The sequence below is a fragment of the Brachyhypopomus gauderio genome, unplaced genomic scaffold (assembly GCF_052324685.1).
Source record: "Brachyhypopomus gauderio isolate BG-103 unplaced genomic scaffold, BGAUD_0.2 sc116, whole genome shotgun sequence".
Classification (NCBI taxonomy): domain Eukaryota; kingdom Metazoa; phylum Chordata; class Actinopteri; order Gymnotiformes; family Hypopomidae; genus Brachyhypopomus; species Brachyhypopomus gauderio.
The window spans coordinates 462,540-484,080 of NW_027506937.1; the positions used below are offsets into that span (position 1 = coordinate 462,540).

The following is a 21,541-nucleotide window of genomic DNA, read 5'->3' on the forward strand; positions in this document are numbered from 1 at the left end:
TTATATATCGAATGACAAAATGTACGTTGTTCCCAGTCGTCAGACAATATTTTCACAGACTGGTCTTTAAAGTGTGGGGGGTAAATACGAGGTAAATGATACGACTGGCATAAAAACAAATATAAAGCACATAAAAATAAAACTCACCAGACGCACCGACGGATGTAATAGGGAAGAGAATCCCAATTTTTTTAATTTTCAAAATAAAACATCACTCAGACACTGATCATTGATGATAACAATTCTGTGTGTCCCGGTACCAAATGACCCACCGACCGTTACCGGTCCGCGGCCCGGTGGTTGGTGACCGCTGCTCAAGAGGACCACGAATCAGAGAGGAGAACCCATCTGCTGGTGAACACTGGGAAATCAGCTAATCACAAATAAAAAGACACCAAATGAACACATTCACACACCTCCCCCTGTGTGATACCTCCCACTGTGTTACACCCCCCGCTGTGTCACACCCCACGCTGTGTCACACCCCACGCTGTGTCACACCCCACGCTGTGTCACACCCCACGCTGTGTCACAGCCCACGCTGTGTTACAGCCCACGCTGTGTCACAGCCCACACTGCGTACACTTCCCCGCGTTACACCTCCCCCTGAATATCAGTTATTTTATGGGCTACTGGTATTTAGCGTGTGGATACCCATAGAACTGAATGTGTGGCAGGCTATTCTTAGCTGTCTACATGGGTGTTTTGTGTTAACATTAAACTCCTGTTCCTTATACCTTCATGTGACCCAGTAGTATGGTTTATCCCATCCTGGATAGTATGCCACATACTACTATGAGGACCAGTATGCAGTATACAGTATATACTGAGTGCAGTATACAGTATGTAGTTTGCCATTTCAAACATAGCTTTGGTCTGCTGAACATTATTAACATAATGGTAAGAGATATTGGTCAGTACCAGTATCAGTTCCACATTCTCACATATATTCACAAACTGAAATCCACTCTATCAATCTCTCTGACAATTCAGGCATTAAAAATGTCATGACAAACTTGTTTAAAACAATAAAACGGCATTGTGTGGATAAGTTAATGTTAGGATACTAATATAAAAAAACATGTATTGAAGTATTCTAATATACACTGCTCAAAAAATAAAGAGAACATTTTAACAACACAATGTAACTCCAAATTGATCACACTTCTGTGAAACCAACTTGTTCATTTAGGAAGCAACACTGATTGTGAATAAATTTTACCTGCTGTTGTGCAAATGGAACTGAAAACAGGTAGAAATGAGAGGCAAATATCAAGACACCCCCTAAATGACATACAGCAGGCCACTAATATCCATGTTTCTGCTTAAACTGTCAGAAAGAGACTCCATGAGGGTGGTATGAGGGCCTGACGTCCACATGTGGGGCTTGTGCTTACAGCCCAACACCATGCAGGGTGATTGGCATTTGCCAGAGAACACCAAGATTGGCAGATTCACCATTGGCACCCTGTGCTCTTCACAGATGAGAGCAGGTTCACACTGAGCACATGAGAGAGTCTGGAGACGCTGTAGAGAACATTCTGCTGTCTGCAACATCCTCCAGCATGACCGGATTGGCAGTGGGTCAGTAACGGTGTGGGGAGGCATTTCTTTGGAGGGCCACACAGACTTCCATGTGCTAGCCAGAGGTACCCTGACTACCATTAGGTACCAGGATGAGATCCTCAAACTCATTGTGAGACCATATGCTGGTGCACCTGATGCATGACAATGCTAGGTCTCATGTGGCTGAAGTGTGTCAGCAGTTCCTGCATGATGAAGGCATTGATGTTATGGACTGACCTGCCCGTTCCCCAGACCTGAATCCAATCGAGCACATCTGGGACACCATCCACGAACGCCACGTTGCACCACAGTCTGTCCAGGAGGTGACTGATGCTTTAATCCAGGTCTGGGAGGAGATTCATCAGGAGAACATCTGCCGTCTCATCAGGAGCATGCCCAGGTGTTGTAGGGAGGTCATACAGGCACGTGGAGGCCACACACACTACTGAGACTCATTTGAACTTGTCTAGAGGAATTTCCACTGATGCTGAATCAGTCATGATTCAGTCAGATCAGTCAGATTTTCCATCAGTCAGATTTTCCACTTTGACATTGAGTATACCAAATATAGACCTCCGTGGGATAATAATACTGATTTACATTGATTATTTTATGTTATTTTGTTCTCAACATATTCCACTATTAATTGAGATCTAGGATGTTATTTTAGTGTTCCCTTAACTCTCTTGAGCAGTGTGTGTGTGTGTAATATATATGTATATGTGTGTGTGTATATATATATATATTTGTATATATACATACACACACATATATATATATATATATATATATACACACACATACATACATACACAAACACTAACTTTGCTGTTCCACTGTTACTGATATCTTTGCTGGTAAGATCCTCATAGGAGAGGAACTTTCATTATCGAAGTAATTGTAATTATAGAATAAAGGGAAAACAGTGTGAGTAAAAGTGTGTGTTATAGTGCACAGGTGTGAACTGGTTAGAAGATCAGTGAATGTCACTTTCCCCCTGTCCCAGTCCAGCTGAACTCTGACCCTCTGCAGTTCCTCTGTAGGTGTGAAGTAGTGATCTGTCTGTCCTGGGCAGCGTATCCAGTAAGTGCCCGGATTGTAGCCCAGACTCCACACTGAATCCCAGATACTCTCTCCCTTTCTACATTCAGACTCTCTAATTACACCCAGTGCCCATGAATGACTGTCTCCAACATCAACATCCCAGCAGTGTGTCCCTGAGTTAAAGCCCTCAGAGCCCAGGACACAGACACACTCATCAAATCTCTCTGTATTATCAAGAAGCAGTGATTTCTGTGGGCTGTATTCTACAGTAGTGAGATCATCAGACAGGTGGAGGCGTGGATGTGCAGTGTTGGGGTCCAGAGTAACAGGGTCTGAGGAGAGAGAACAGAATGAATCATCATGTTCTTCATGTGTTTATGTGATGAGGTCACATCTACAGACTGCAGGCCCTTTACTCTGAGTGAAATGCTGCAGTAGGTTGATAAGAGGGAAGTGATGGTGATGTTGTGTGTTCACCACACACCCCTGCAGTACTTGTGTGCTTGTTGTTTTGACGCTTGAAATTGTGTCTGTTTTATTCATTAATATATTTCTACATGTCTTGGATTCATTATTTGAGTATCACATGTGACACTTAACTAGTGCAGTGTTACTGTTACACTGATTGTCACACTGCATGTGTGTATTATTAGCAACGTTGCCAATAATGCGGTTATGGTAACGGCGTCATTTTGTCAGTAACAGGATAATATAATTAATTACTTTTCCTGTCGTTACAACGCCGTTGACGTTACTGGTCATTAAAAGTGGTGCGTTACTATATATTGATATACTAACAGTAATGCGAGCGGACCGCTGCCCAGGTTAGTGAAGAGTAACATATCTCGATAGATCACAGTTCTCGGTGTAACACCTGTTTAACTTAACAAGTCAGTAAGCGATTGGCTAAAGCAGCATTATGGTAGCCAATCAGAGCCAGTGTTTTTACACAAAGCACACCAGTGATACACGACACAAACAGAGAAGAGGCAGAAATGGCGAGTCAGGAGCAAGCCGAAGAAAAATGAGCATTTTCAAGGTGGCGATATAAACATTATTTAAGAAAATACTTGAAATTCCTGAATGTCTACCAGAATGGGTATTTGATTTATTGAATTAAGAATAGAGGTTTTATTGTTAAGTTTACTTCGGTTGTGAACAAACCAGTTGTCTCAGGTTGAGAGAATTTAATTTAATTTGATAGATGTAAATGCACTTTATATAGTGTAACTGTTTTGCTTATTTTATTTTTTCAAAGATTAAGGATTTTAACGGATTTTATCCTGCACTGGTCTGTGGATGTGCAATAAATATCAAAAGTTAAACACCTTCATGATCTACTCATTTCAAATGACTGTGAAAACTGCTTTTTCAAAAAATCCTTATTCATTGGCATATAACATTTTTTTAACTGTAATGCAAATAGTTAATTTCCCTGGTAACGAGTTACTTTTATTATAAAGTAATTCAGTTACTAACTCGGTTATTTTTTGAACAAGTAGTGAGTAACTAACGAATTACTTTTTTACAGTAACGTTCCCAACACTGATTATTAGTGTCTGTGTACTGAAGTGTGTGTGTCCCCTCATTAGTGGGTAGATACCGTTACAGTTCCCCCACTAAAGGGCGCTACTCCCAGAGTAACTAACACCAGTGGTGTAGGAGATAAAACATAAGGACCTTCTTTGCATTGTGTGTAAATGTGTTGTTGATTAACTTTTTTATGAAGAGGTGCATATGTGTATATATTGCTGTTTAATATAGTATTAAGATGCCAGAGGTGATGTAAATATATGTAAATATAAATGTCAACAGTCTCCATTTGTTTATGTGAAGAAATTAGGTCACTGTCTCTTTAAGAGCAAAGTGGGGCAGGAAGCTCATGTTGACTTTAGGGGAGAAGTGAGTATTTGAGAATACTGGTAGCAACACAGTTTTCTTACCGTGTTTAGCGTTACGATTTGTGCTGCATCATATATTTGGAACTACCTAACCATGGTTTGAAAGTTTTGTTTTAAGTTTATTTCATCGCATGTACAGCCTGGAATAAACAACCGTTTTGTTTTGTTCATCACAGAGCTTTGGGGAAGTTTCCTTTACGTATCGGAATAACGCAGACACGAGTAAAGAAAGTTGCTTCATTCACCACTTGAGGGGGTGGGACAAAAACTCAAAGGACAACACTGGGACAGATACAAAGATGGAGACAGGGACAAAGATGGAGACAAACACAAACAAAGACGGTGACAGGGACGCAGAAAAGAAAATACACAGACACAAAGATTATGACAGGGAGACAGACAGAGACAGACACAGAGACAAGGCAGAGTCCCAGCTGACACGCTTGGTCCCTCAGGGATGGAGATTCATGGGGCTCAGACTCAGGGTACCGGTCTTCCTATAGACCCCTAGTATCTTCATTATTTACAGGATGGGGGAGGAGGCAGGATGGAGGAGCAGGTAGAGGTGGTGATGTCCCAGGGAGAGTGGGTGGTGTGGTGTAGAGGTGGAGAGTGGGTGGTGTAGATCTCCTCATGGACTGACTGTCTCTTCTCAGACCAGCAGCCAACTGGTCGTCCCCCTCACTGTTTATACTAATACAGCCTTTAATACTGGAATAGTTCATGTACCAAACACACAATGTTAATGTTTCTCTCTCTATAGAGTTCTAATTGTGAGAAGAACAGAATTACTCTAATTAATCAAAGAACACCAAAACTCACAGTACTGGAGAATCTTCTGCATTCTCTCCCAGACTCTGAACTTCAGGTTGGAAAGATGTTTTGCTACATTGATCAGAGCTCCTGACACCATCTCATGTTCCTTTGGGGTGTGATCAACACTGGAAATGTATAAAGATATTATATTATTAAAATATAATAGATTATTTTTTATCTTATTCAAAGTATTTAACATTAAAAGTAACATGTGAAATATCCTTAATTAAATCCATCAATATGTCTTTGAAATGTTTGCACATCGTCAATATCAATATATATTTTTTATTCCTAAATACCTTCTTCATATATCATATTTCTGAAATAACACAGACCACATACTGAAGATCTGAATGTATCAGAATAATTTCACAAACACAATGTGTAACAATATGGAGATCAAACAGAAATAATGATCACTTACAATTTCAATGTGGACGACACATTCTGAGAAGGAAACAGGGACATTTTCTTTATACGAGGGTCAAATATGCCTTTTCATTATGTGATAATAAAATTAATGTGTCTAAAGACCCTTACACACACACAAAAACAAACGTCAAAACATTTTACTTTTTTGTGTGCATTTGTGTGTGTGTGTGAGAGAGAGAGAGAGAGAGTTAGTGAAAGATGGTGGTCAGAGTGATTTATTTTCTTTTTCTTCTACATTGGTGTATTTAACATGTTTTGAGCGTATGTCTAAGTGAGATACAGACTGAGTGATTCTTACTAGTAAGAACGGGATGTTCTCAGCTTCCATCTCCTTCTCTGTGTATTTGATTTGATCTGAAAGAGATGCTATTTCTCCACTCATCTTCATAATCTTCCTCCACATCATGTGACTCTTCTGCTCCTCTTCCTCCTTCAATGCAGCTATTCTTGCTGCTTCTTCATCTCTTAGAAACTGGTGGATCTTCTCAAACTCCTCCTTTATCTGCCTCTCTGTGTGCTGGGCCTGATACTGGAATGGGAGATGATGAGGAAATATAAACTGTCCAAATGTGTGTGTTTCATTATGGTGTACGTGGACAGTGATCACAGCACCATTCAGAACTCAGAGTGACCTTTCACCTTAATGTGTGCTGCTGTTTTCTCACAGACTTGTTTATCTTCCTCCAAGACCTTCAGATGCTGTTGTAGAGACTCCAGTGTGGTCTTGAATTTGTTCTGTAAATATGGGTTTAGTAGAGGACAGTGTGAGTCTTACAGGATTCATCACTGTATCTGTATAGGAGATTACAACGACTGAACACAATGGCGTGATTACTGATTCCTTTTCATCCTTTTAATATAAAATGGAGATGTTTGATATATCGTAGCAGATTGTATATCAATATTTTTATCTATATTAAGTTTCACGGCGAATGAAGGTCTGATTTAGTTGTCTGAAATCTCATCATCTGACTCATTTAATCTAACCTGTCTAACATATATTTCAAGATAATTGTAAACATTGGAAAAACATTACAGTTAAAGCATTAGTGCACATTTCATACCTTAAAGTGACACACAGCTTCCTCTACTGGAAGGCAGTCATGAGTTTTATGTGCCTTTGAAATCTGACACACCACACACACAGGCTGTAGGTCCTCCAGACAGAAGAGTTTGCGTTTCTCATTGTGCAGACTGCAGAGCACCTCAGACCCTGCTGAAGATCTCTGACTCCTGCTCGCTAGAAAAGACTCACACAGGTTCTTTAGTGCAAGATTACAGGGAGGATCGTCTCTTGAAGATCTTCTCCTACAAACTGGACATTCTTGAGATCCCTTGGTTTCCCAGAACTGCTGCAGACAGGTTTTACACACACTGTGGCTACATGACAGTACAACAGGATCCCTGAAGATGTCACAGCACACAGGACATGAAAACTCTTCTTCTGACAGAATGTTTGTAGCAGCCATTTCCTCCAACAGCTGCTGTGCTGTTTCTCTGTAATGTCTCCTTCTGTACAAACTTCACTTTCACTTTTAGATCTTCTGTAATAAACACAGTAGCACAGGAGAGAATCAGTCACTGTAGTCCTTTATCCAGCTGAGGGAGTTTAGACTCCTTTCAGAAATAAGGCAGAAAGAAGTAAATACCAGAGTTAAGAGGTTCTCATAATATTTATAACTCACCTGAACACAGAATTAATAAAGACTAGTGTGTCACTCCAAGATTTACTTCTTCAAACAGGTAGGTGTGTACAGGGAGGAGGAGCTTTTGTAAAGAAATAAAGGAGTTGAAAAAGTATGAAGACACAGTTGTTCTTCCAATATTCAGCTGCACCCAACGACCAGCTTCAGCCATTGTGAGACCATGACTTACATGTAAAACATGGTCCACAATTGTTGCCCCTATTTCACTGTTTTGTCCCCTCAGCCTTACACCAGTCTCACCCCCTCTACGTCACACACCACGTGACGCTTAGGCAAGCGCATAACACCCAGTCATTCGCGCATGCGCGCAGCTATCTGCCGGCATTTTTAAAACTTCAGCTGACCTACTGTGCGAGTATCACTGCATTTACACTCCCGTTTGCTGTCTCTGTTTACCCGGTTTAAGCATTCCACATCTCACCATTTGCCATAACATTGAATTCATATTTGTTACAGTATGCAGGGAAGCCTACCGCCATTTTGTAACATTTGTTTGTTTCCACTTCACCACTCACGTTTTCAATACGCGCCACCGTGCTAAACATTCATTCATCTGTTTACAACTTAGTATCTGTAACAGTAATAAACACACTTACACACAGGTCCGTTTTTGGAAGATTAATGGTTTTAGCGATCTTTACAAACACTACAGGTTCTGTAGACTCACCAGCACGCCAAACACTTTCTCTTCGGACGAAACCGATGGACTGGTCCACTAGTGTTGTGTCGTTCGCCAACGATTCGTTCAAATGAACGAAACATTTGAGTGAACGAACTGAATCGAATCACTTCCTCAGCTGATTCGTTTTTTTCTCAGTTCAGTAATTGAGCTCAGCAGCGACCCTGCAGGCCGGCAGGGGAACTGCAGTGTGGTCTGTGAATCGCCGAATCAACCGCGAATCTGGAGGCGGAGGAACTGCGCATGCTCAGTGGTTCGTTCAGTGATTCGTTAACTGTACTGAGGGCTCTCGTTCATTCTCTGATTCGTTCATGAACTGAAAGCTCTCGTTCACTCTGATTCGTTCATGAAATGAAAGCTCTTGTTCATTCTCTGATTTGTTCACTAAATGTACTGTCACCCAGAGAACTGTTGCTAAGGAGGTGATTCACGTTTGCACTGCCAACACTCACGTTTTCTTTTTGATTGCACATTTAAGTTGATATTTTCATCTGAATGTACAGTTTTTAATGTTGCTGTTAATTTAATATTTATTTTGCACTCAGTTGTAGGTTAGTTCATACTTGTTTTTTGTATTATGTCACAGTGATCCTGCGACACTTTGCACTTCAGCTTTTGTGAATTCACTCTTTCACGGGACTTTATAAGATATTAATGGGAAAAATAATTCGCGGGTCATCACTTTTTCGCCGGTTGACTGCGGAATTCGATCGTCGGAAAAAATAAATATTTTATGATTTTTTACATGACCAAATTCCAAAATGTATAAAATTATATTATAAGTATTAAATCAACAACAAGCAAGGTGGGCTTTATTATTTTCTCGCTTCCAGTTCACAGTATTTTACAGACCCGGTTTCAAGAATACCAAGGCGGACGCTCTATCTCAGATCCACAAGAAAACACAGGGTGACGGAGTAACTGAACGTATTTAAAAAAAAAAAAATCTCATCCGGTGGGATGTACAAGACGACTTAGACGAAGCGCTATGCACTGATCCGGGCCCTGAGGACGGTCCCGAAGGAAAACAGAAAGTTCCTGTGTCAATAAGAGGGCGTATCCTTCAGCTCGCCCACGACACAATGATGTAGAAATAAATAGTGCCACATTATAATGAAAAGGTTAATCAAAACGGCGTCTGGTAGAATATTTGTTTGTTTGACCATTTTTTACCACTTCAAATCATTTCCTACTATTACACACACGCTGGCCTCTTCATTAGAAACGTTTGTTGTTGGAAACACCTTGAAGGTGAGTAGTCTCAAACGATTGCTCTTTTGCTAATGTTCCCAGTGGATAATCTTCCAACTCTTCATCAATGGATAGTTTTGGCATGGCAGCCAAGACACAGACATGCTACATGCTGACACAGACATGCTAAATACTGACACAGACATGCTACATGCTGACACAGACATGCTACATGACACAGACATGCTACATGCTGACACAGACATGCTAAATACTGACACAGACATGCTACATGCTGACACAGACATGCTGAATACTGACACAGACATGCTAAATACTGACACAGACATGCTAAAGCTCCAGAAAACCTGCTATTCCTTGTTACCGCATCAACAACAACTATGTGTGTGTGTACATGTTGACCACCTAATTCACCTCATTCATATACAGATTACAGCGTTCCTGTGGTCAGAGGACCTGTGATGAACAGGATAGAAGATGGCTAATAAAAATGTGTATACCATCAGATGGGCTACATTCACTAATCACACACCTATAAAACTCCTTAATAAATGTGTATACCAGGCGTACTCAACTAAATTTGTCCGCGGTCCAATTTTGGCAGATACCTGTGCCCTGAGGTCCGGTGCGGCGGGGGGTGGCGAACGTAAGTTGTTGAGCGGGGGGGGGGGGGGGGGGGGGGGGGGGGTACGGTGCGCGAACGGTGGAGGCGTTTATACTTTCGCGAGCGTCACTGCAGTGTTCTCCGAAACGATAGGCGTTTTGTCCGAAACGATATGTGGTAGAAACACCCCTCAAAACAGGGGAATGAACATTTACCTGACCAATTTTAATGTTGCTATATGTTTCAGGTTTGAAAAGTGCTGGAATTTAGGTTAAAGTACTTTAAAATGCTTGAAATTGTAACTACTTGGTTTCACAACAAATAGCTGTCTGACTGAATAGTTCTCTTGTATTAGGTTAACAAATACGAGCCTCTTGTAATTCCAGGACGAAACATGAGAGAACGTGAAGACGTGAAGATTGGGCGTTTTTTAAATAAACAACCATTAAATAATGTGATAAAAAGCGAATTATTTCGAGTATATGTATAAATATTTAACTTAATTATGTTTAACATGCTGGGAAATATTGAAATGGACCTTGAAAGTGACGTACAAGTGCTTTAATTCCACCTTATAAAGGTGTATGAACCCTGAAAACGTGACTTTGTTCATTGCGCTGAAGCGCGGCGCAAAGTTACAAAATTCGAGAGATGCACGACCTCTCGAACCGACAGCGCGCGAGACACTCGCGCACACGCGGAGCCACAGCGATTACGTCATTTTCGCGAAGCGTCAACCAGGCAGGCTTGTTGTTGAGCGGGGTGGCGAACGTAAGTTGTTGCGCGGGGGGTGGCAAACGGAACACTCGTGACGGAGTGTTTTTTCAATAGCCCTGAAATAAATGCTACGGTTTTGTTTTGGTCCGTATCCAGTTAATCAGGAATGAGATTGGGTCCGGACAGGACTGCGTTCGGGTCCGGATCCGGACCGCGGTCCGCCAGTTGAGTACCCCTGGTGTATACCATCAGATGGGCTACATTCACTAATCACACACCTGTAAAACTCCTTAAAAAATGTATACCATCAGCTGGGCTACATTCACTAATCACACACCTATAAAACTCCTTAATAAATGTGTATACCATCAGATGGTCTACATTCACTAATCACACACCTATAAAACTCCTTAATAAATGTGTATACCATCAGATGGGCTACATTCACTAATCACACACCTATAAAACTCCTTAATAAATGTGTATACCATCAGATGGGCTACATTCACTAATCACATACCTATAAAACTCCTTAATAAATGTGTATACCATCAGATGGGCTACATTCACTAATCACACACCTATAAAACTCCTTAATAAATGTGTTTACCATCAGCTGGGCTACATTCACTAATCACACACCTATAAAACTCCTTAATAAATATGTATACCATCAGATGGGCTACATTCACTAATCACACACACCTATAAAACTCCTTAATAAATGTGTATACCATCAGATGGGCTACATTCACTAATCACACACCTATAAAACTCCTTAATAAATGTGTATACCATCAGATGGGCTACATTTACTTATCACACACACACCTATAAAACTCCTTAATAAATGTGTATACCATCAGATGGGCTACATTCACTAATCACACACCTATAAAACTCTTTAATAAATGTGTATACCATCAGATGGGCTACATTCGCTAATCACACACCTATAAAACTCCTTAATAAATTCCCTAATAATAGTCCCTATACGTTGGCCAGAGAGTTTGATGTATCTAATGAGGTGGGATTATTCTTTGTGTACTATAAAATCTTCATCAGTGTAGAAGTGGAAGACATCTGAACAGAAGACACCAGCCACAGACGTCACTGAGAGACGCACTTTAGACTTAAAACAAGAACTTACACTGAATATGCTCTGGTTGTGAGACAAGGAAAAATGTTCGGATAATTTATAGAATTTTTTAAGAAAAAAAGGATTTGACAGCTGAATTTAACCAGGTAAGATATGAAAGATGTACAAAATATGTAAGAAATAATGTCCGTGTGTTCGACGGGTTCATGTCTGATTTGCATGATGCAAATCCTCTGATGGCCCTCGGCCCTGTGACATTCTCTCTGTGAGCAGGTCTTGTTTCTTGGAGAAACATTTGCATATCATCAGTTTCCTCTTTCCCACTGGCTTCATTTTATCGCTTTGATACGTAATTAAATGCAAAACTCTTATCGCTCTCATCTTTTGAATAAAGGATACACATTAAGGATTGTGTTAACAGGAGCATTGAAAAATGTCTTCACTTCAGTTGAAAAACAGGTTAGGAATCACTCTTTTCCAGTGTTTTTGGTCTGTGTGATTCAGACAAATATTTGAATTTCTGTTAAAATGTCCATTAACAGTATTAATACAATACTTTGTTTCATCTCACAAAGTCATCTCACATACTTATTGTAATTGCAGAGTTCATACAAACTTCATTATATCAACAAAATTAACACAAGTTAAACAAAACATGCAGATATAGCATTTCATAAGAATAGGTGTGCTTGCAGCAGTAAAAGAACATTATACATTATTGAGGGCAGTAATGTCAATGAGTCTACTGGCAGTTTTGCATATTTAATATTATTGCATACAGGCTACAGTGAGGAAAATACGTATTTGAACAGTAAGACACAAATAAATCATTAAAAAATTATACATTGTGATTTCCGGATACTTTTTTTAGATGATGTCTCTCACAGTGGAGATGCACCTAAGATGAAAATGTCAGACCCCTCCATGATTTCTAAGTGGGAGAACTTGCAAAGTCGCAGAGTGTTCAAATACTTATTTTCCTCACTGTTGTGATGGGCAGGGTGAGCGAAATAAAATGGAAGCGATCACGCCAAGTCTCAGGGAAACTCAGGGTAAAAATGGTTTAATTGAAATAGTGCGCAAACCAAAAACCCGTGACATGATCCCAATGAAGGATATAATGACCAGCGGTCAACTGGTATAAAGACAAGACATGTATAGACAAACAAACGACCCTCAGGTGAGACGGATCACAGGCTCTGCCCCCCCGAGGGACGAACACAACAACAACAGGACAACTGCCGCTGTAGACGGAGGCGACCAGTAGGGGGCCCGTCGTTCCAATGACTTTTTTAAAGTCTGTCTGTGTTTTGAATCTGAAATGTATCTTTTTTTTAAAGAAAGTGGTGGTTTATACAGTTTTAAATGCTGAGACTATGCACATACTTTGTCATTGTGAATCCTTAAATTTAGAAGCTGACATGTGGAGTCACCTGATGAGGTTTTACATGTGTAAGTGCTGCTGATGTGATGTGGTGTTGGAGAAAAACGTTTTGGAGCTCCAGATGTGAAGACCCCTGGGTATCCGCATCTCCATTACAGCAAATGTAGTTTTCATTGAAATACTTCAGATTTACTTTTTTTTTTTACTTCAAATTTACTTTTAATTGTTAATTGTAACCTTTTCAAAGAACACAAAGCTTACATATAAAACAGTAGATTAAACAATATGCTAATGATAGAAGATAAAATGCTATTCAACATGGAATCCAGAACAGAAAGATATTAAAAACTGGAGTTGTGAAAACATGAGCTCAGAATATAGTGACACAGTGGCTGCGTTAGAAAAGCAAATGTACATAAGTATGTAGAGAACAAACGAAGCACCCCTGTGTATCAAAGTTAGATCATCATAACTCTAACACTAACCCCTAACCCCTAACTCTAACACTAACCCCTAACTCTAACACTAACCCCTAACTCTAACACTAACCCTAACCCCTAATTCTAACCCCTAACACTAACCCCTAACACTAACCCTAACCCCTAACACTAACCCCTAACTCTAACCCCTAACACTAACCCCTGTGCAGTGTCAATGCCAGATCATCATATTTAGGTCACATTACAATAAAAAACACAGGCCCTACAGTATGTACTCAGCAAGAGCACAGGTCAGTGCTCCATTCACCGCTGTTATTAGTGACAGATACTGTGTGGTTCTTCAGACACCATGTCTGCTCTCTGCTGCACTGCTGTCTCGCTCCGACACGCCATCATATCCACTTTTTCTTTGGGAACTCTGTGTGATTTTGTCTGTTTCCGATTATTATCATGTGAGAATATTCCTCTTCTGAGAAGGATCTGGTGACTGGGAGTCATCTGGTCAGCCAGAATTTTCAAATATCCAGAGGAATTCATGGTATTCACCTTCAAATGTCCTCTTCCCAATACGTTCTGTGCTCATTCAGCCCCATATCATCCCACTCCCTGCTCTGGGCTTCTGTCAGGACCATGCGGGACTGTGCTTCTCTGTCAGGACCATGCAGGACTGTGCTTCTCTGTCGGGACCATGCAGGACTGTGCTTCTCTGTCAGGACCATGCGGGACTGTGTTGCTCTGTCGGGACCATGCGGGACTGTGCTTCTCTGTCGGGACCATGCGGGACTGTGCTTCTCTGTCGGGACCATGCGGGACTGTGCTTCTCTGTCGGGACCATTTGGGACAGTGCTTCTCTGTCGGGACCATGCGGGACTGTGCTGCTCTGTCAGGACCATGGGGGACTGTGCTTCTCTGTCAGGACCATGGGGGACTGTGCTTCTCTGTCAGGACCGTGCGGGACTGTGCTTCTCTGTCAGGACCGTGCGGGACTGTGCTTCTCTTGCGGGACCATCCATTCCCTAAGTTTAATCTTGCATATTTGTTGTGATGGGCAATGAAAGGTTTTTGTCCTGTATGCTGTCCACACAGATTGACTTTACACGATGTCCTTTGCCCTGTCTAAGCTGTCACAGACACTGTGCTTCCACTGACAGCCCCACTGGCCTGTCTGTTTCCCAGAGCTAGACTGTGTAAGTAGCGCGTTGTCTGTGGCATAATGTTTTGAGGACAGCCTACACAGTCACAGTTAGAGGATCTCTGGCTTGTTCAGTGATTACTGTTTCAACTGACCTTCAACTATGGACAGGTCTTCCTCTTCAGTCTTTGTGTGTTACAGTCTGATTTTTCAACACCTCTGGCAATTATTTCCCATGGAGCCTTGACGCACGTAGACATGCAAACCTGACAACATTGTGCTGCTTAATAAACATTTTTATGCAGTTCAGCTAATTGGAAAACCACTGTACTCTGTTTTGTTTCAATACCAACATATGTTGTAAGGTGTGTGGCAGTCGTCAAAGGTGTATTTCCTTTTCCTAGACTGGGGCCAGTATTTTTAATGCAAGCTTTCTATATCATTTATTTTTAAATTGTACATAAGAGAAAAATCTCTGTTTGCAAACTTTGATATAATGCAATTATTAAGAAATTATAATTTTTTAAATAATTTGACTGTGATATTACGGGGTGTACTCACATCTGCTGTGTACTGTATTAAGCAGGGTGGGTGGTTATTGCAGCACTGTAGATTATGAAACAAGTTGTAACGTGTGGTGTGTTGGCATGTGTGTGAAATATCCTGAATGATTGAAGAGCACCAGTCAGATCATTTCACTTCACATAAAACTCTGAGTTCATTCCTACAGTTCATGTCCAGCCACATGTAGCCTTGATCTCGTGTTTCTATGGCGCCACACTGGTGAGACAGGGGAAGTTCTGGCTGTCTCCCTCCCTTCCAGTTGGTCCAAGATCCCACAACCATCCCATTGGACCAAATCCAGAACCCAAAGAGTCGGCTCTGTCTAAGCCCCACCCACACAGGCCCAGAGACTTTATTCCTTCTGAGTTCAGACTCCACTTCTTTCTGGTCGAGGTGAGACTCAATGCGCAGGAGACCAGACCTGTGACCTTTCTGACAGTAGTCCAGAGCTTTCTCCCAGATCATACTGTCCTCACTCACATGGATGGACGCTGACAGAGACACAAACACCAGAGACACTTCTTCATTCTACTGATCTAGACTGCAGAGAACATTTTAGTGTTGGTAACATCATGACTTACTGCTGTAGCACAGAGCAGATGCAGGATCATTACACGCTGATGGAGACCATTCATCCTTCATCAGTTTTACACAATCACATGGCTGAGGGACACGAGATCTCCAGTTCCTGTAGGTGGAGAGACCTCCATCAGTCCACTCCCAGTCATCACACAGCAGGCCGATCCAGAAGGGGGTGGTGCTGTTCTTCCCATTGAGATACACCTCTTCGTTTTGCTCCTGATCTCTGATGCTGACCAGATCAGTGTATTTCTCCCTGCAGTATCTCTGGGCTTCATACCAGGACATTGGCTCAAGCACTAACTGATAACTGAACATGGCTCTAATAACACCTGTAGAGGTCAAAGGTAAACACGGTTTATTTATGTTTATGCAATTGAAGTTATGAGGTTGATATGAATAAGGAATTTATCAATAGTTCCAGTCAGGTTGTTACCATATTTATAGCACATGAAATTAAAATTGATCCTTAAATTATATGTTTGAATGTGATGATATCAATAATTACAGTTTGTAATATTGTTAAAACATCTATATTAAGTTTTTACCTTGTTCATAACACATAAAATGATTTTTCTCTGTGCAGTTATTACAATCCCATGAACCATTAGCCATCATAGCAACACAGCAGCTCCATGTCCCACAGTGTTGCGTTGAGTTTCTGAATGTAACTGCATCACCATTAGACCATTTATAACTGGGCTGACAGTGGTACAACCCAATCCAGGCAGTACTGGGATATACCATCTCAGTCAGATTAGCCAGTACACTGTTGTCTTCCTCACTGTACACAGTGACAAGGTCAGTGTAGTTTCTTCTACAAGCTGTCTGAGCCTCAGACTGAGTCAGACTCCCATCCACAATGATGTGGAATGTTCTGAGACGATTTCCACCTGCAGCAGAAAAGACTGGAAAAGTTTCTCTTCTTAGTGACTCAGTGATGGGGTGATGTTCTACTATGGTCTGATGAGAAACTGTCAGGAATGTTCTCCAGTGCTGTGGGCATGTGTTGTGATACCTGTGGCATTACTGTGGTAGCACAGAGCAGGAATACCAGTATTACATGACACTGAGATCCATTTCCCTCTTTGCAGTTTTGTACAGTGTTCGGTTGTCTGAGGCTGATCAGTCCCCCAGTTCCTATAGGTGGAGAGACCTCCATCAGTCCACTCCCAGTCATCACACAGCAGGCCGATCCAGAAGGGGGTGGTGCTGTTCTTCCCATTCAGATTCACCTCTTCATTTTGCTCCTGATCTCTGATGCTGACCAGATCAGTGTATTTCTCCCTGCAGTATCTCTGGGCTTCATACCAGGACATTGGCTCAAGCACTAACTGATAACTGTGGCACGAATCTGCAGTGATTAAACAATTAACAAATCAATCCTTAATTATATGTTTAGAGTTAAAGGTGATGACATCAATAATTATAGTATTTAATATTGCTGAAACCTCTATAGTAAGTATTTACCTTGTTTATAACACATAAAATTCTTTTCCCCTGTGCAGATATCACACTCCCATAAACCATCAGCCTTCATAGCAGCACAGCAGCTCCATGTCCCACAGTCTTGTGTTGAGTCTCTGAATGTAACTGCATCACCATTAGACCATTTATATCTGGGCTGACTGTGGTGGAGCCCAATCCAGGCAGCATATAATCCAGCCTCCTCAGTCAGATTAGCCAGTACACTGTTGTCTTCCTCACTGTACACAGTGACGAGGTTGGTGTAGTTTCTTCTACAAGCTGTCTGAGCCTCAGACTGAGTCAGATTCTCATATCCTGTGATGTGGAATGTTCTGAGACGACTTCCACCTGCAGCAGAAAAGACTGGAAAAGTTTCTCTTCTTAGTGACTCAGTGATGGGGTGATGTTCTACTGTGGTCTGATGAGAAACTGTCAGGAATGTTCTCCAGTGATGTGGGCATGTGTTGTGATACCTGTGGCACTACTGTGGTAGCACAGAGCAGATTCACCATTATTACATGACACTGAGTAGCAGTAATGAGGCTATAGGGGTAGATGTGAAGGACTGGGGTAGATGTGACGGGGCAGATGTAACGGGGTAGATGTGATGAGGTAGATATGAAGGGCTGGGGTAGATGTGAAGGACTGGGGTAGATGTAATGGGGTAGATGTGAAGGACTGGGGTAGATGTGACGGGGTAGATATGAAGGGCTGGGGTAGATGTGGCAGGGTAGACGTGATGGGGTAGATATGAAGGGTATTAACATTTCCTCTGTCCTTTCCATCTGAAAGATGTTCAACCCCAGAAGACTTTGGTGGACAGATGAATTTGGGAGTCGAACAGGGGGGTGAACTGGGGGGTGAACAGGGTGAACAGGGGGGTGAACTGGGGGGTGAACAGGGTGAACAGGGGGGTGAACTGGGTGAACAGGGGTGCACATAACCTTCAGCTCAGCTGACCAGGAAACACACAGCATCTGACTTGTATGGTACACATGGACCAGTTCACATGAGAGGAGAATTATGTTGGGTATTTTTTAATATGTTTGATCTTTCTAGTTTGTAAGTGGTGCCATGCGCTCAATCAGGTTTTTAAATAAAGCTTACAGTGTAAAGTTTTATATTACAGTCACATTTTTAAATAACATAGCGTAAAGTTTTATATTACTCAATCCTACCACTCAAAGAAATATTTATAAAATAGTAAATACATGAAGAAAAACAAGACTCACTTTTCAGTGATTTAAATAAATCTATCTCTTAAAATCTCTTATTTTAAGTTTGGCAGGATTGATCATCACCGTTAGTGGAAGTAGTGGGTTGTGAGAAAGTAGAAACCAAATATGACAAGAGGAAGCAAAAATCTTATCAGTCTAAATTCACTACATTATTTACGTGTCACATTTAGCTCCGCCCACATCTCTCAGTCTTGTTTATGTCTCCAGTTTAGCTCCTCCTGTCTGTCAGTCATGTCTCTGTTTTTGCTCCTTGTGTCTCGTTCTGTCTGTCTTGTTTGTACCTCTAGTGTTGAGTCTTGTGGGTCAGTGTATGAATCTTGGTGAGGTCTGTGTAGGTCATTTATCACTGCTCAAGGTTATGATCTCAATGTTCTACGTTCTGGTTTCTGAATTTCTGTGTGTACCTGGTTTAGTCTGGTTGTATGTCTAGTGTGTTTAGTTGGTCTATGTGCATCCCTTCTGTAGAGTATCTGCCTTGTCCACATCATCTGTCTGTGTTCACTGTGTGTGTTAAGTTATATTTTGGTAGTTCTGTCTTCATCTTATAGTCTTGTTGTTAGTCCTATAAGTCTGTTTGTCATGCCTCGCTGTCGTCATGCCCACCGTGTTGTCATGGTGAGTTCAAAAGAGGTTGATAATGTTGACAGTGTCCTTCCTGTAAATAAACCCTCAATCACACTTGTGTCCGCCGCCTCTCAGTACGACTTAACAGCATGGTCTTTACATTTATTTATTTATTGCTACTTAAATATTCAGTTTCAGCTTTCAATATGTTGACATGTAACTGGTTAAACATAAATTCTTCTCATAAGTAAAAGGCAACTGTCACGGAGCAGCTGTAGACCTCTCCTTTTGGGCGTGTGTTTATGTCATCTGTGTCTGGTCATGACCGTATATGTATCTCCGTGGGTGTGGTTGTGTGCATGGACGTAGTTTTGATTTCATAAGTGGGGGGGACACAACCTGGGGTGGCGAACTGTTGAGCGGGGGGGGGGGGGGGGTGGTTGAATGAAAATTGTTGAGCGCTGTGAACAAAAATTGTTGAGCGGGGGGGGGGGGGGGGTGGTTGAATGAAAATTGTTGAGCGCTGTGAACAAAAATTGTTGAGCGGGGGGGGGGGGGGGGTCGTGGGGGGGGAGCTCGGAGCTGCATGATCCTAGTGCTAGATTTGTCGCTATTTGGATATTGTTTTTTTAACCGTTAAAAAGTGGGGGGGACATGACTTCGTCGCTACTTAAATATTTGGTTTTAACTGTAAAAACTGGGGGGGACCAAAACCGGCTTTTGAAAAAGTGGGGGGGACATGTCCCCCCCGTCCCCCCCCCAAAACTACGTCCGTGGTTGTGTGTGAGCGTGTTCATCCGTCTCACCTGTGTCTCGTTTCGTGATCAGTGTGTAACAGTGATCAGTGTATAGTTCTGACTGTTACAACTGGGGATTGTGTACTTCATCTATTTAATGTACGTTCACACAATGTCTCGTGATCGTCTTTGTCTAAAGCTCGTGCCTGTGTGTTTGTGTTTTAATGTTAATGCTACTCGTGCTGGTCTCCACCGTCTTTGGTAATTAAAATGTGTGTTTTCACCACAACGTGCCGTCGTGTGGTCCTGCCTCCCCCGTCAGTCTTGTCTTTTGTTTTGTTCTCTGTGTGTTTGAGTGTCTTTTATTTTGACATTTCCTAGTTGTCTCTGTTTTCACACCCCTGCCGTGTTCTCTGCCCCTCGTTATCACTTTCAGGTGTGTCTTGTTGTGTTCCTTGTTTAGTCAGTGCATTTAAGTCCTGTGTTTGGTCTCTGTGGTTGTGGGTTATTGTAGCTTGTAAGTTGAACGTTGTATGTTATCAGTGAAAGGATTAAGTCTAATGTTCTAGTCGTGTGTAGTGGTTGTTGTTCAGTTAGTTCATGCTCTCTGTGTCTTTTTGTGGTATCTTGCTTGTCATCTTTGGTCTTTGTATGTATTATACTCTTTTGTGTTAGTCGTTTATATTAAACCTCCGAATTCTGCATCTGCGTCCTACCTGCCCAGCCTTGTTCGTTACACGTGCCTCGTCGTGCCTCTTCCCCACGTTACAACAACATTAATATTAATATAACATTTATGTTAATGAACTGTAAAACATACATTGGAACCTGAAAACAATTGGTGTCCAGACCACTTTGACATTGTGAAAATAATTTTGCGTAGGAATCACAAATTCATACTGAATATGTTCAGAGCAAACAGGTGTTTTGAGCCTAGTGATTATTAGTGAATATTTACCCAACAGTAGAGAGAGGAGCACAGAGATGGTTTCCATGGTAATTCCATAAACTCACACTAGTACTGAGTTGGAGTCCTGAGTGCTGAAATATCAGAGGGGCTGTAGTGATCTAATCTGCAGACATACACACCAGACACTGTATGTGTTCACTCTGATTACAAACATTTAACATGTAAAAAAAAAACATTGCAAATACAGCAAAAACAGATAGCAGTAAATAAAAAATGGTTAAATAAATTTCTGGTTAATAACTGATGAACTACATAAAATAATTAGTAAACTAAGGACACAGTCTTACCTGATGAGGTGTTTATTGTTGAATGGAGAAGAATTTTCAAATCCCCAACAGCTCTCATCGTGGTGACATCACATGATGAGGTGTGATGTCACCAGCTCATATGCATATATGTCAAGATGTAAAAAAGGCTTTGAACTAGAGCTGCATTTGAGAATAAGGAGAGAAAAAGTCTCATAAAGCCAATTACAGTAAAGCTGTACCAAGGCCAAAAGAGAAACCTCTATGGATGATCTAAGAATGTGCAAATGTACACACAGAGAAACCATTAGATATTGTGTAATATATCATATTTGTTACTGAGAGAGTAACACTAAAAGAACATTTAAATTAGTTAATATTTCAATCTAACCCTTTAGAAAGATCTGGGATTATTTGACTCAAAACCAAAAAAAGTGTAACTCGT

At 41.3% G+C, this 21,541-nt stretch overlaps 2 protein-coding genes across 7 annotated transcripts in view; both read right to left on the reverse strand.

Annotated features, from left to right (window-relative positions):
* Positions 1-209: 209 nt before the first annotated feature.
* LOC143497909 (E3 ubiquitin-protein ligase TRIM35-like) lies at positions 210-8,707 on the reverse strand. 5 transcript variants are annotated; one of them, XM_076993537.1, is made up of 8 exons: positions 8,133-8,706; positions 7,445-7,526; positions 6,824-7,303; positions 6,399-6,494; positions 6,058-6,288; positions 5,752-5,774; positions 5,334-5,452; positions 210-2,942 (listed from the first exon to the last, which is right to left on the reverse strand). In XM_076993537.1, exons 3-8 carry the CDS (start codon positions 7,226-7,228, stop codon positions 2,386-2,388), a joined length of 1,431 nt encoding a protein of 476 aa, XP_076849652.1. In that variant the 5' UTR covers positions 7,229-7,303; positions 7,445-7,526; positions 8,133-8,706; the 3' UTR covers positions 210-2,385. The 5 variants fall into 5 exon arrangements, with proteins under 5 accessions (XP_076849652.1, XP_076849653.1, XP_076849654.1 ...); XM_076993538.1 differs by having other exon boundaries at positions 8,062-8,706; XM_076993539.1 differs by lacking the exon at positions 8,133-8,706 and adding an exon at positions 7,635-8,008.
* A 4,116-nt stretch (positions 8,708-12,823) lies between these two features.
* The window catches only part of LOC143497908 (macrophage mannose receptor 1-like), an 81,129-nt gene continuing 72,411 nt past the window's right edge, over positions 12,824-21,541 (reverse strand). The window contains exons 5-9 of one of the 2 annotated variants that reach the window (XM_076993535.1): positions 17,346-17,705; positions 16,894-17,229; positions 16,424-16,768; positions 15,878-16,207; positions 12,824-15,787 (exon numbers count right to left, since the gene is read on the reverse strand). In XM_076993535.1, the coding sequence (XP_076849650.1) occupies positions 15,423-15,787; positions 15,878-16,207; positions 16,424-16,768; positions 16,894-17,229; positions 17,346-17,705 (1,736 nt within the window). In that variant the 3' untranslated portion in view covers positions 12,824-15,422. Of the gene's footprint in view, positions 15,788-15,877; positions 16,208-16,423; positions 16,784-16,893; positions 17,230-17,345; positions 17,706-21,541 lie in introns of both variants that reach the window. The other variant, XM_076993534.1, reaches the window with a different exon arrangement.

Excerpts from the sequence above, each read along its gene's own strand:
- LOC143497909 (XM_076993540.1), bottom strand. The coding sequence starts at position 7,228 with ATGGCTGCTACAAACATTCTGTCAGAAGAAGAGTTTTCATGTCCTGTG. Across the intron at positions 5,775-6,057 it reads AGAACATCCCGTTCTTACTA|AATGTGTCGTCCACATTGAA; the intron begins GTAAGAATCACT and ends TTTCCTTCTCAG. Across the intron at positions 5,453-5,751 it reads GTGTCGTCCACATTGAAATT|TGTTGATCACACCCCAAAGG; the intron begins GTAAGTGATCAT and ends ATACATTTCCAG.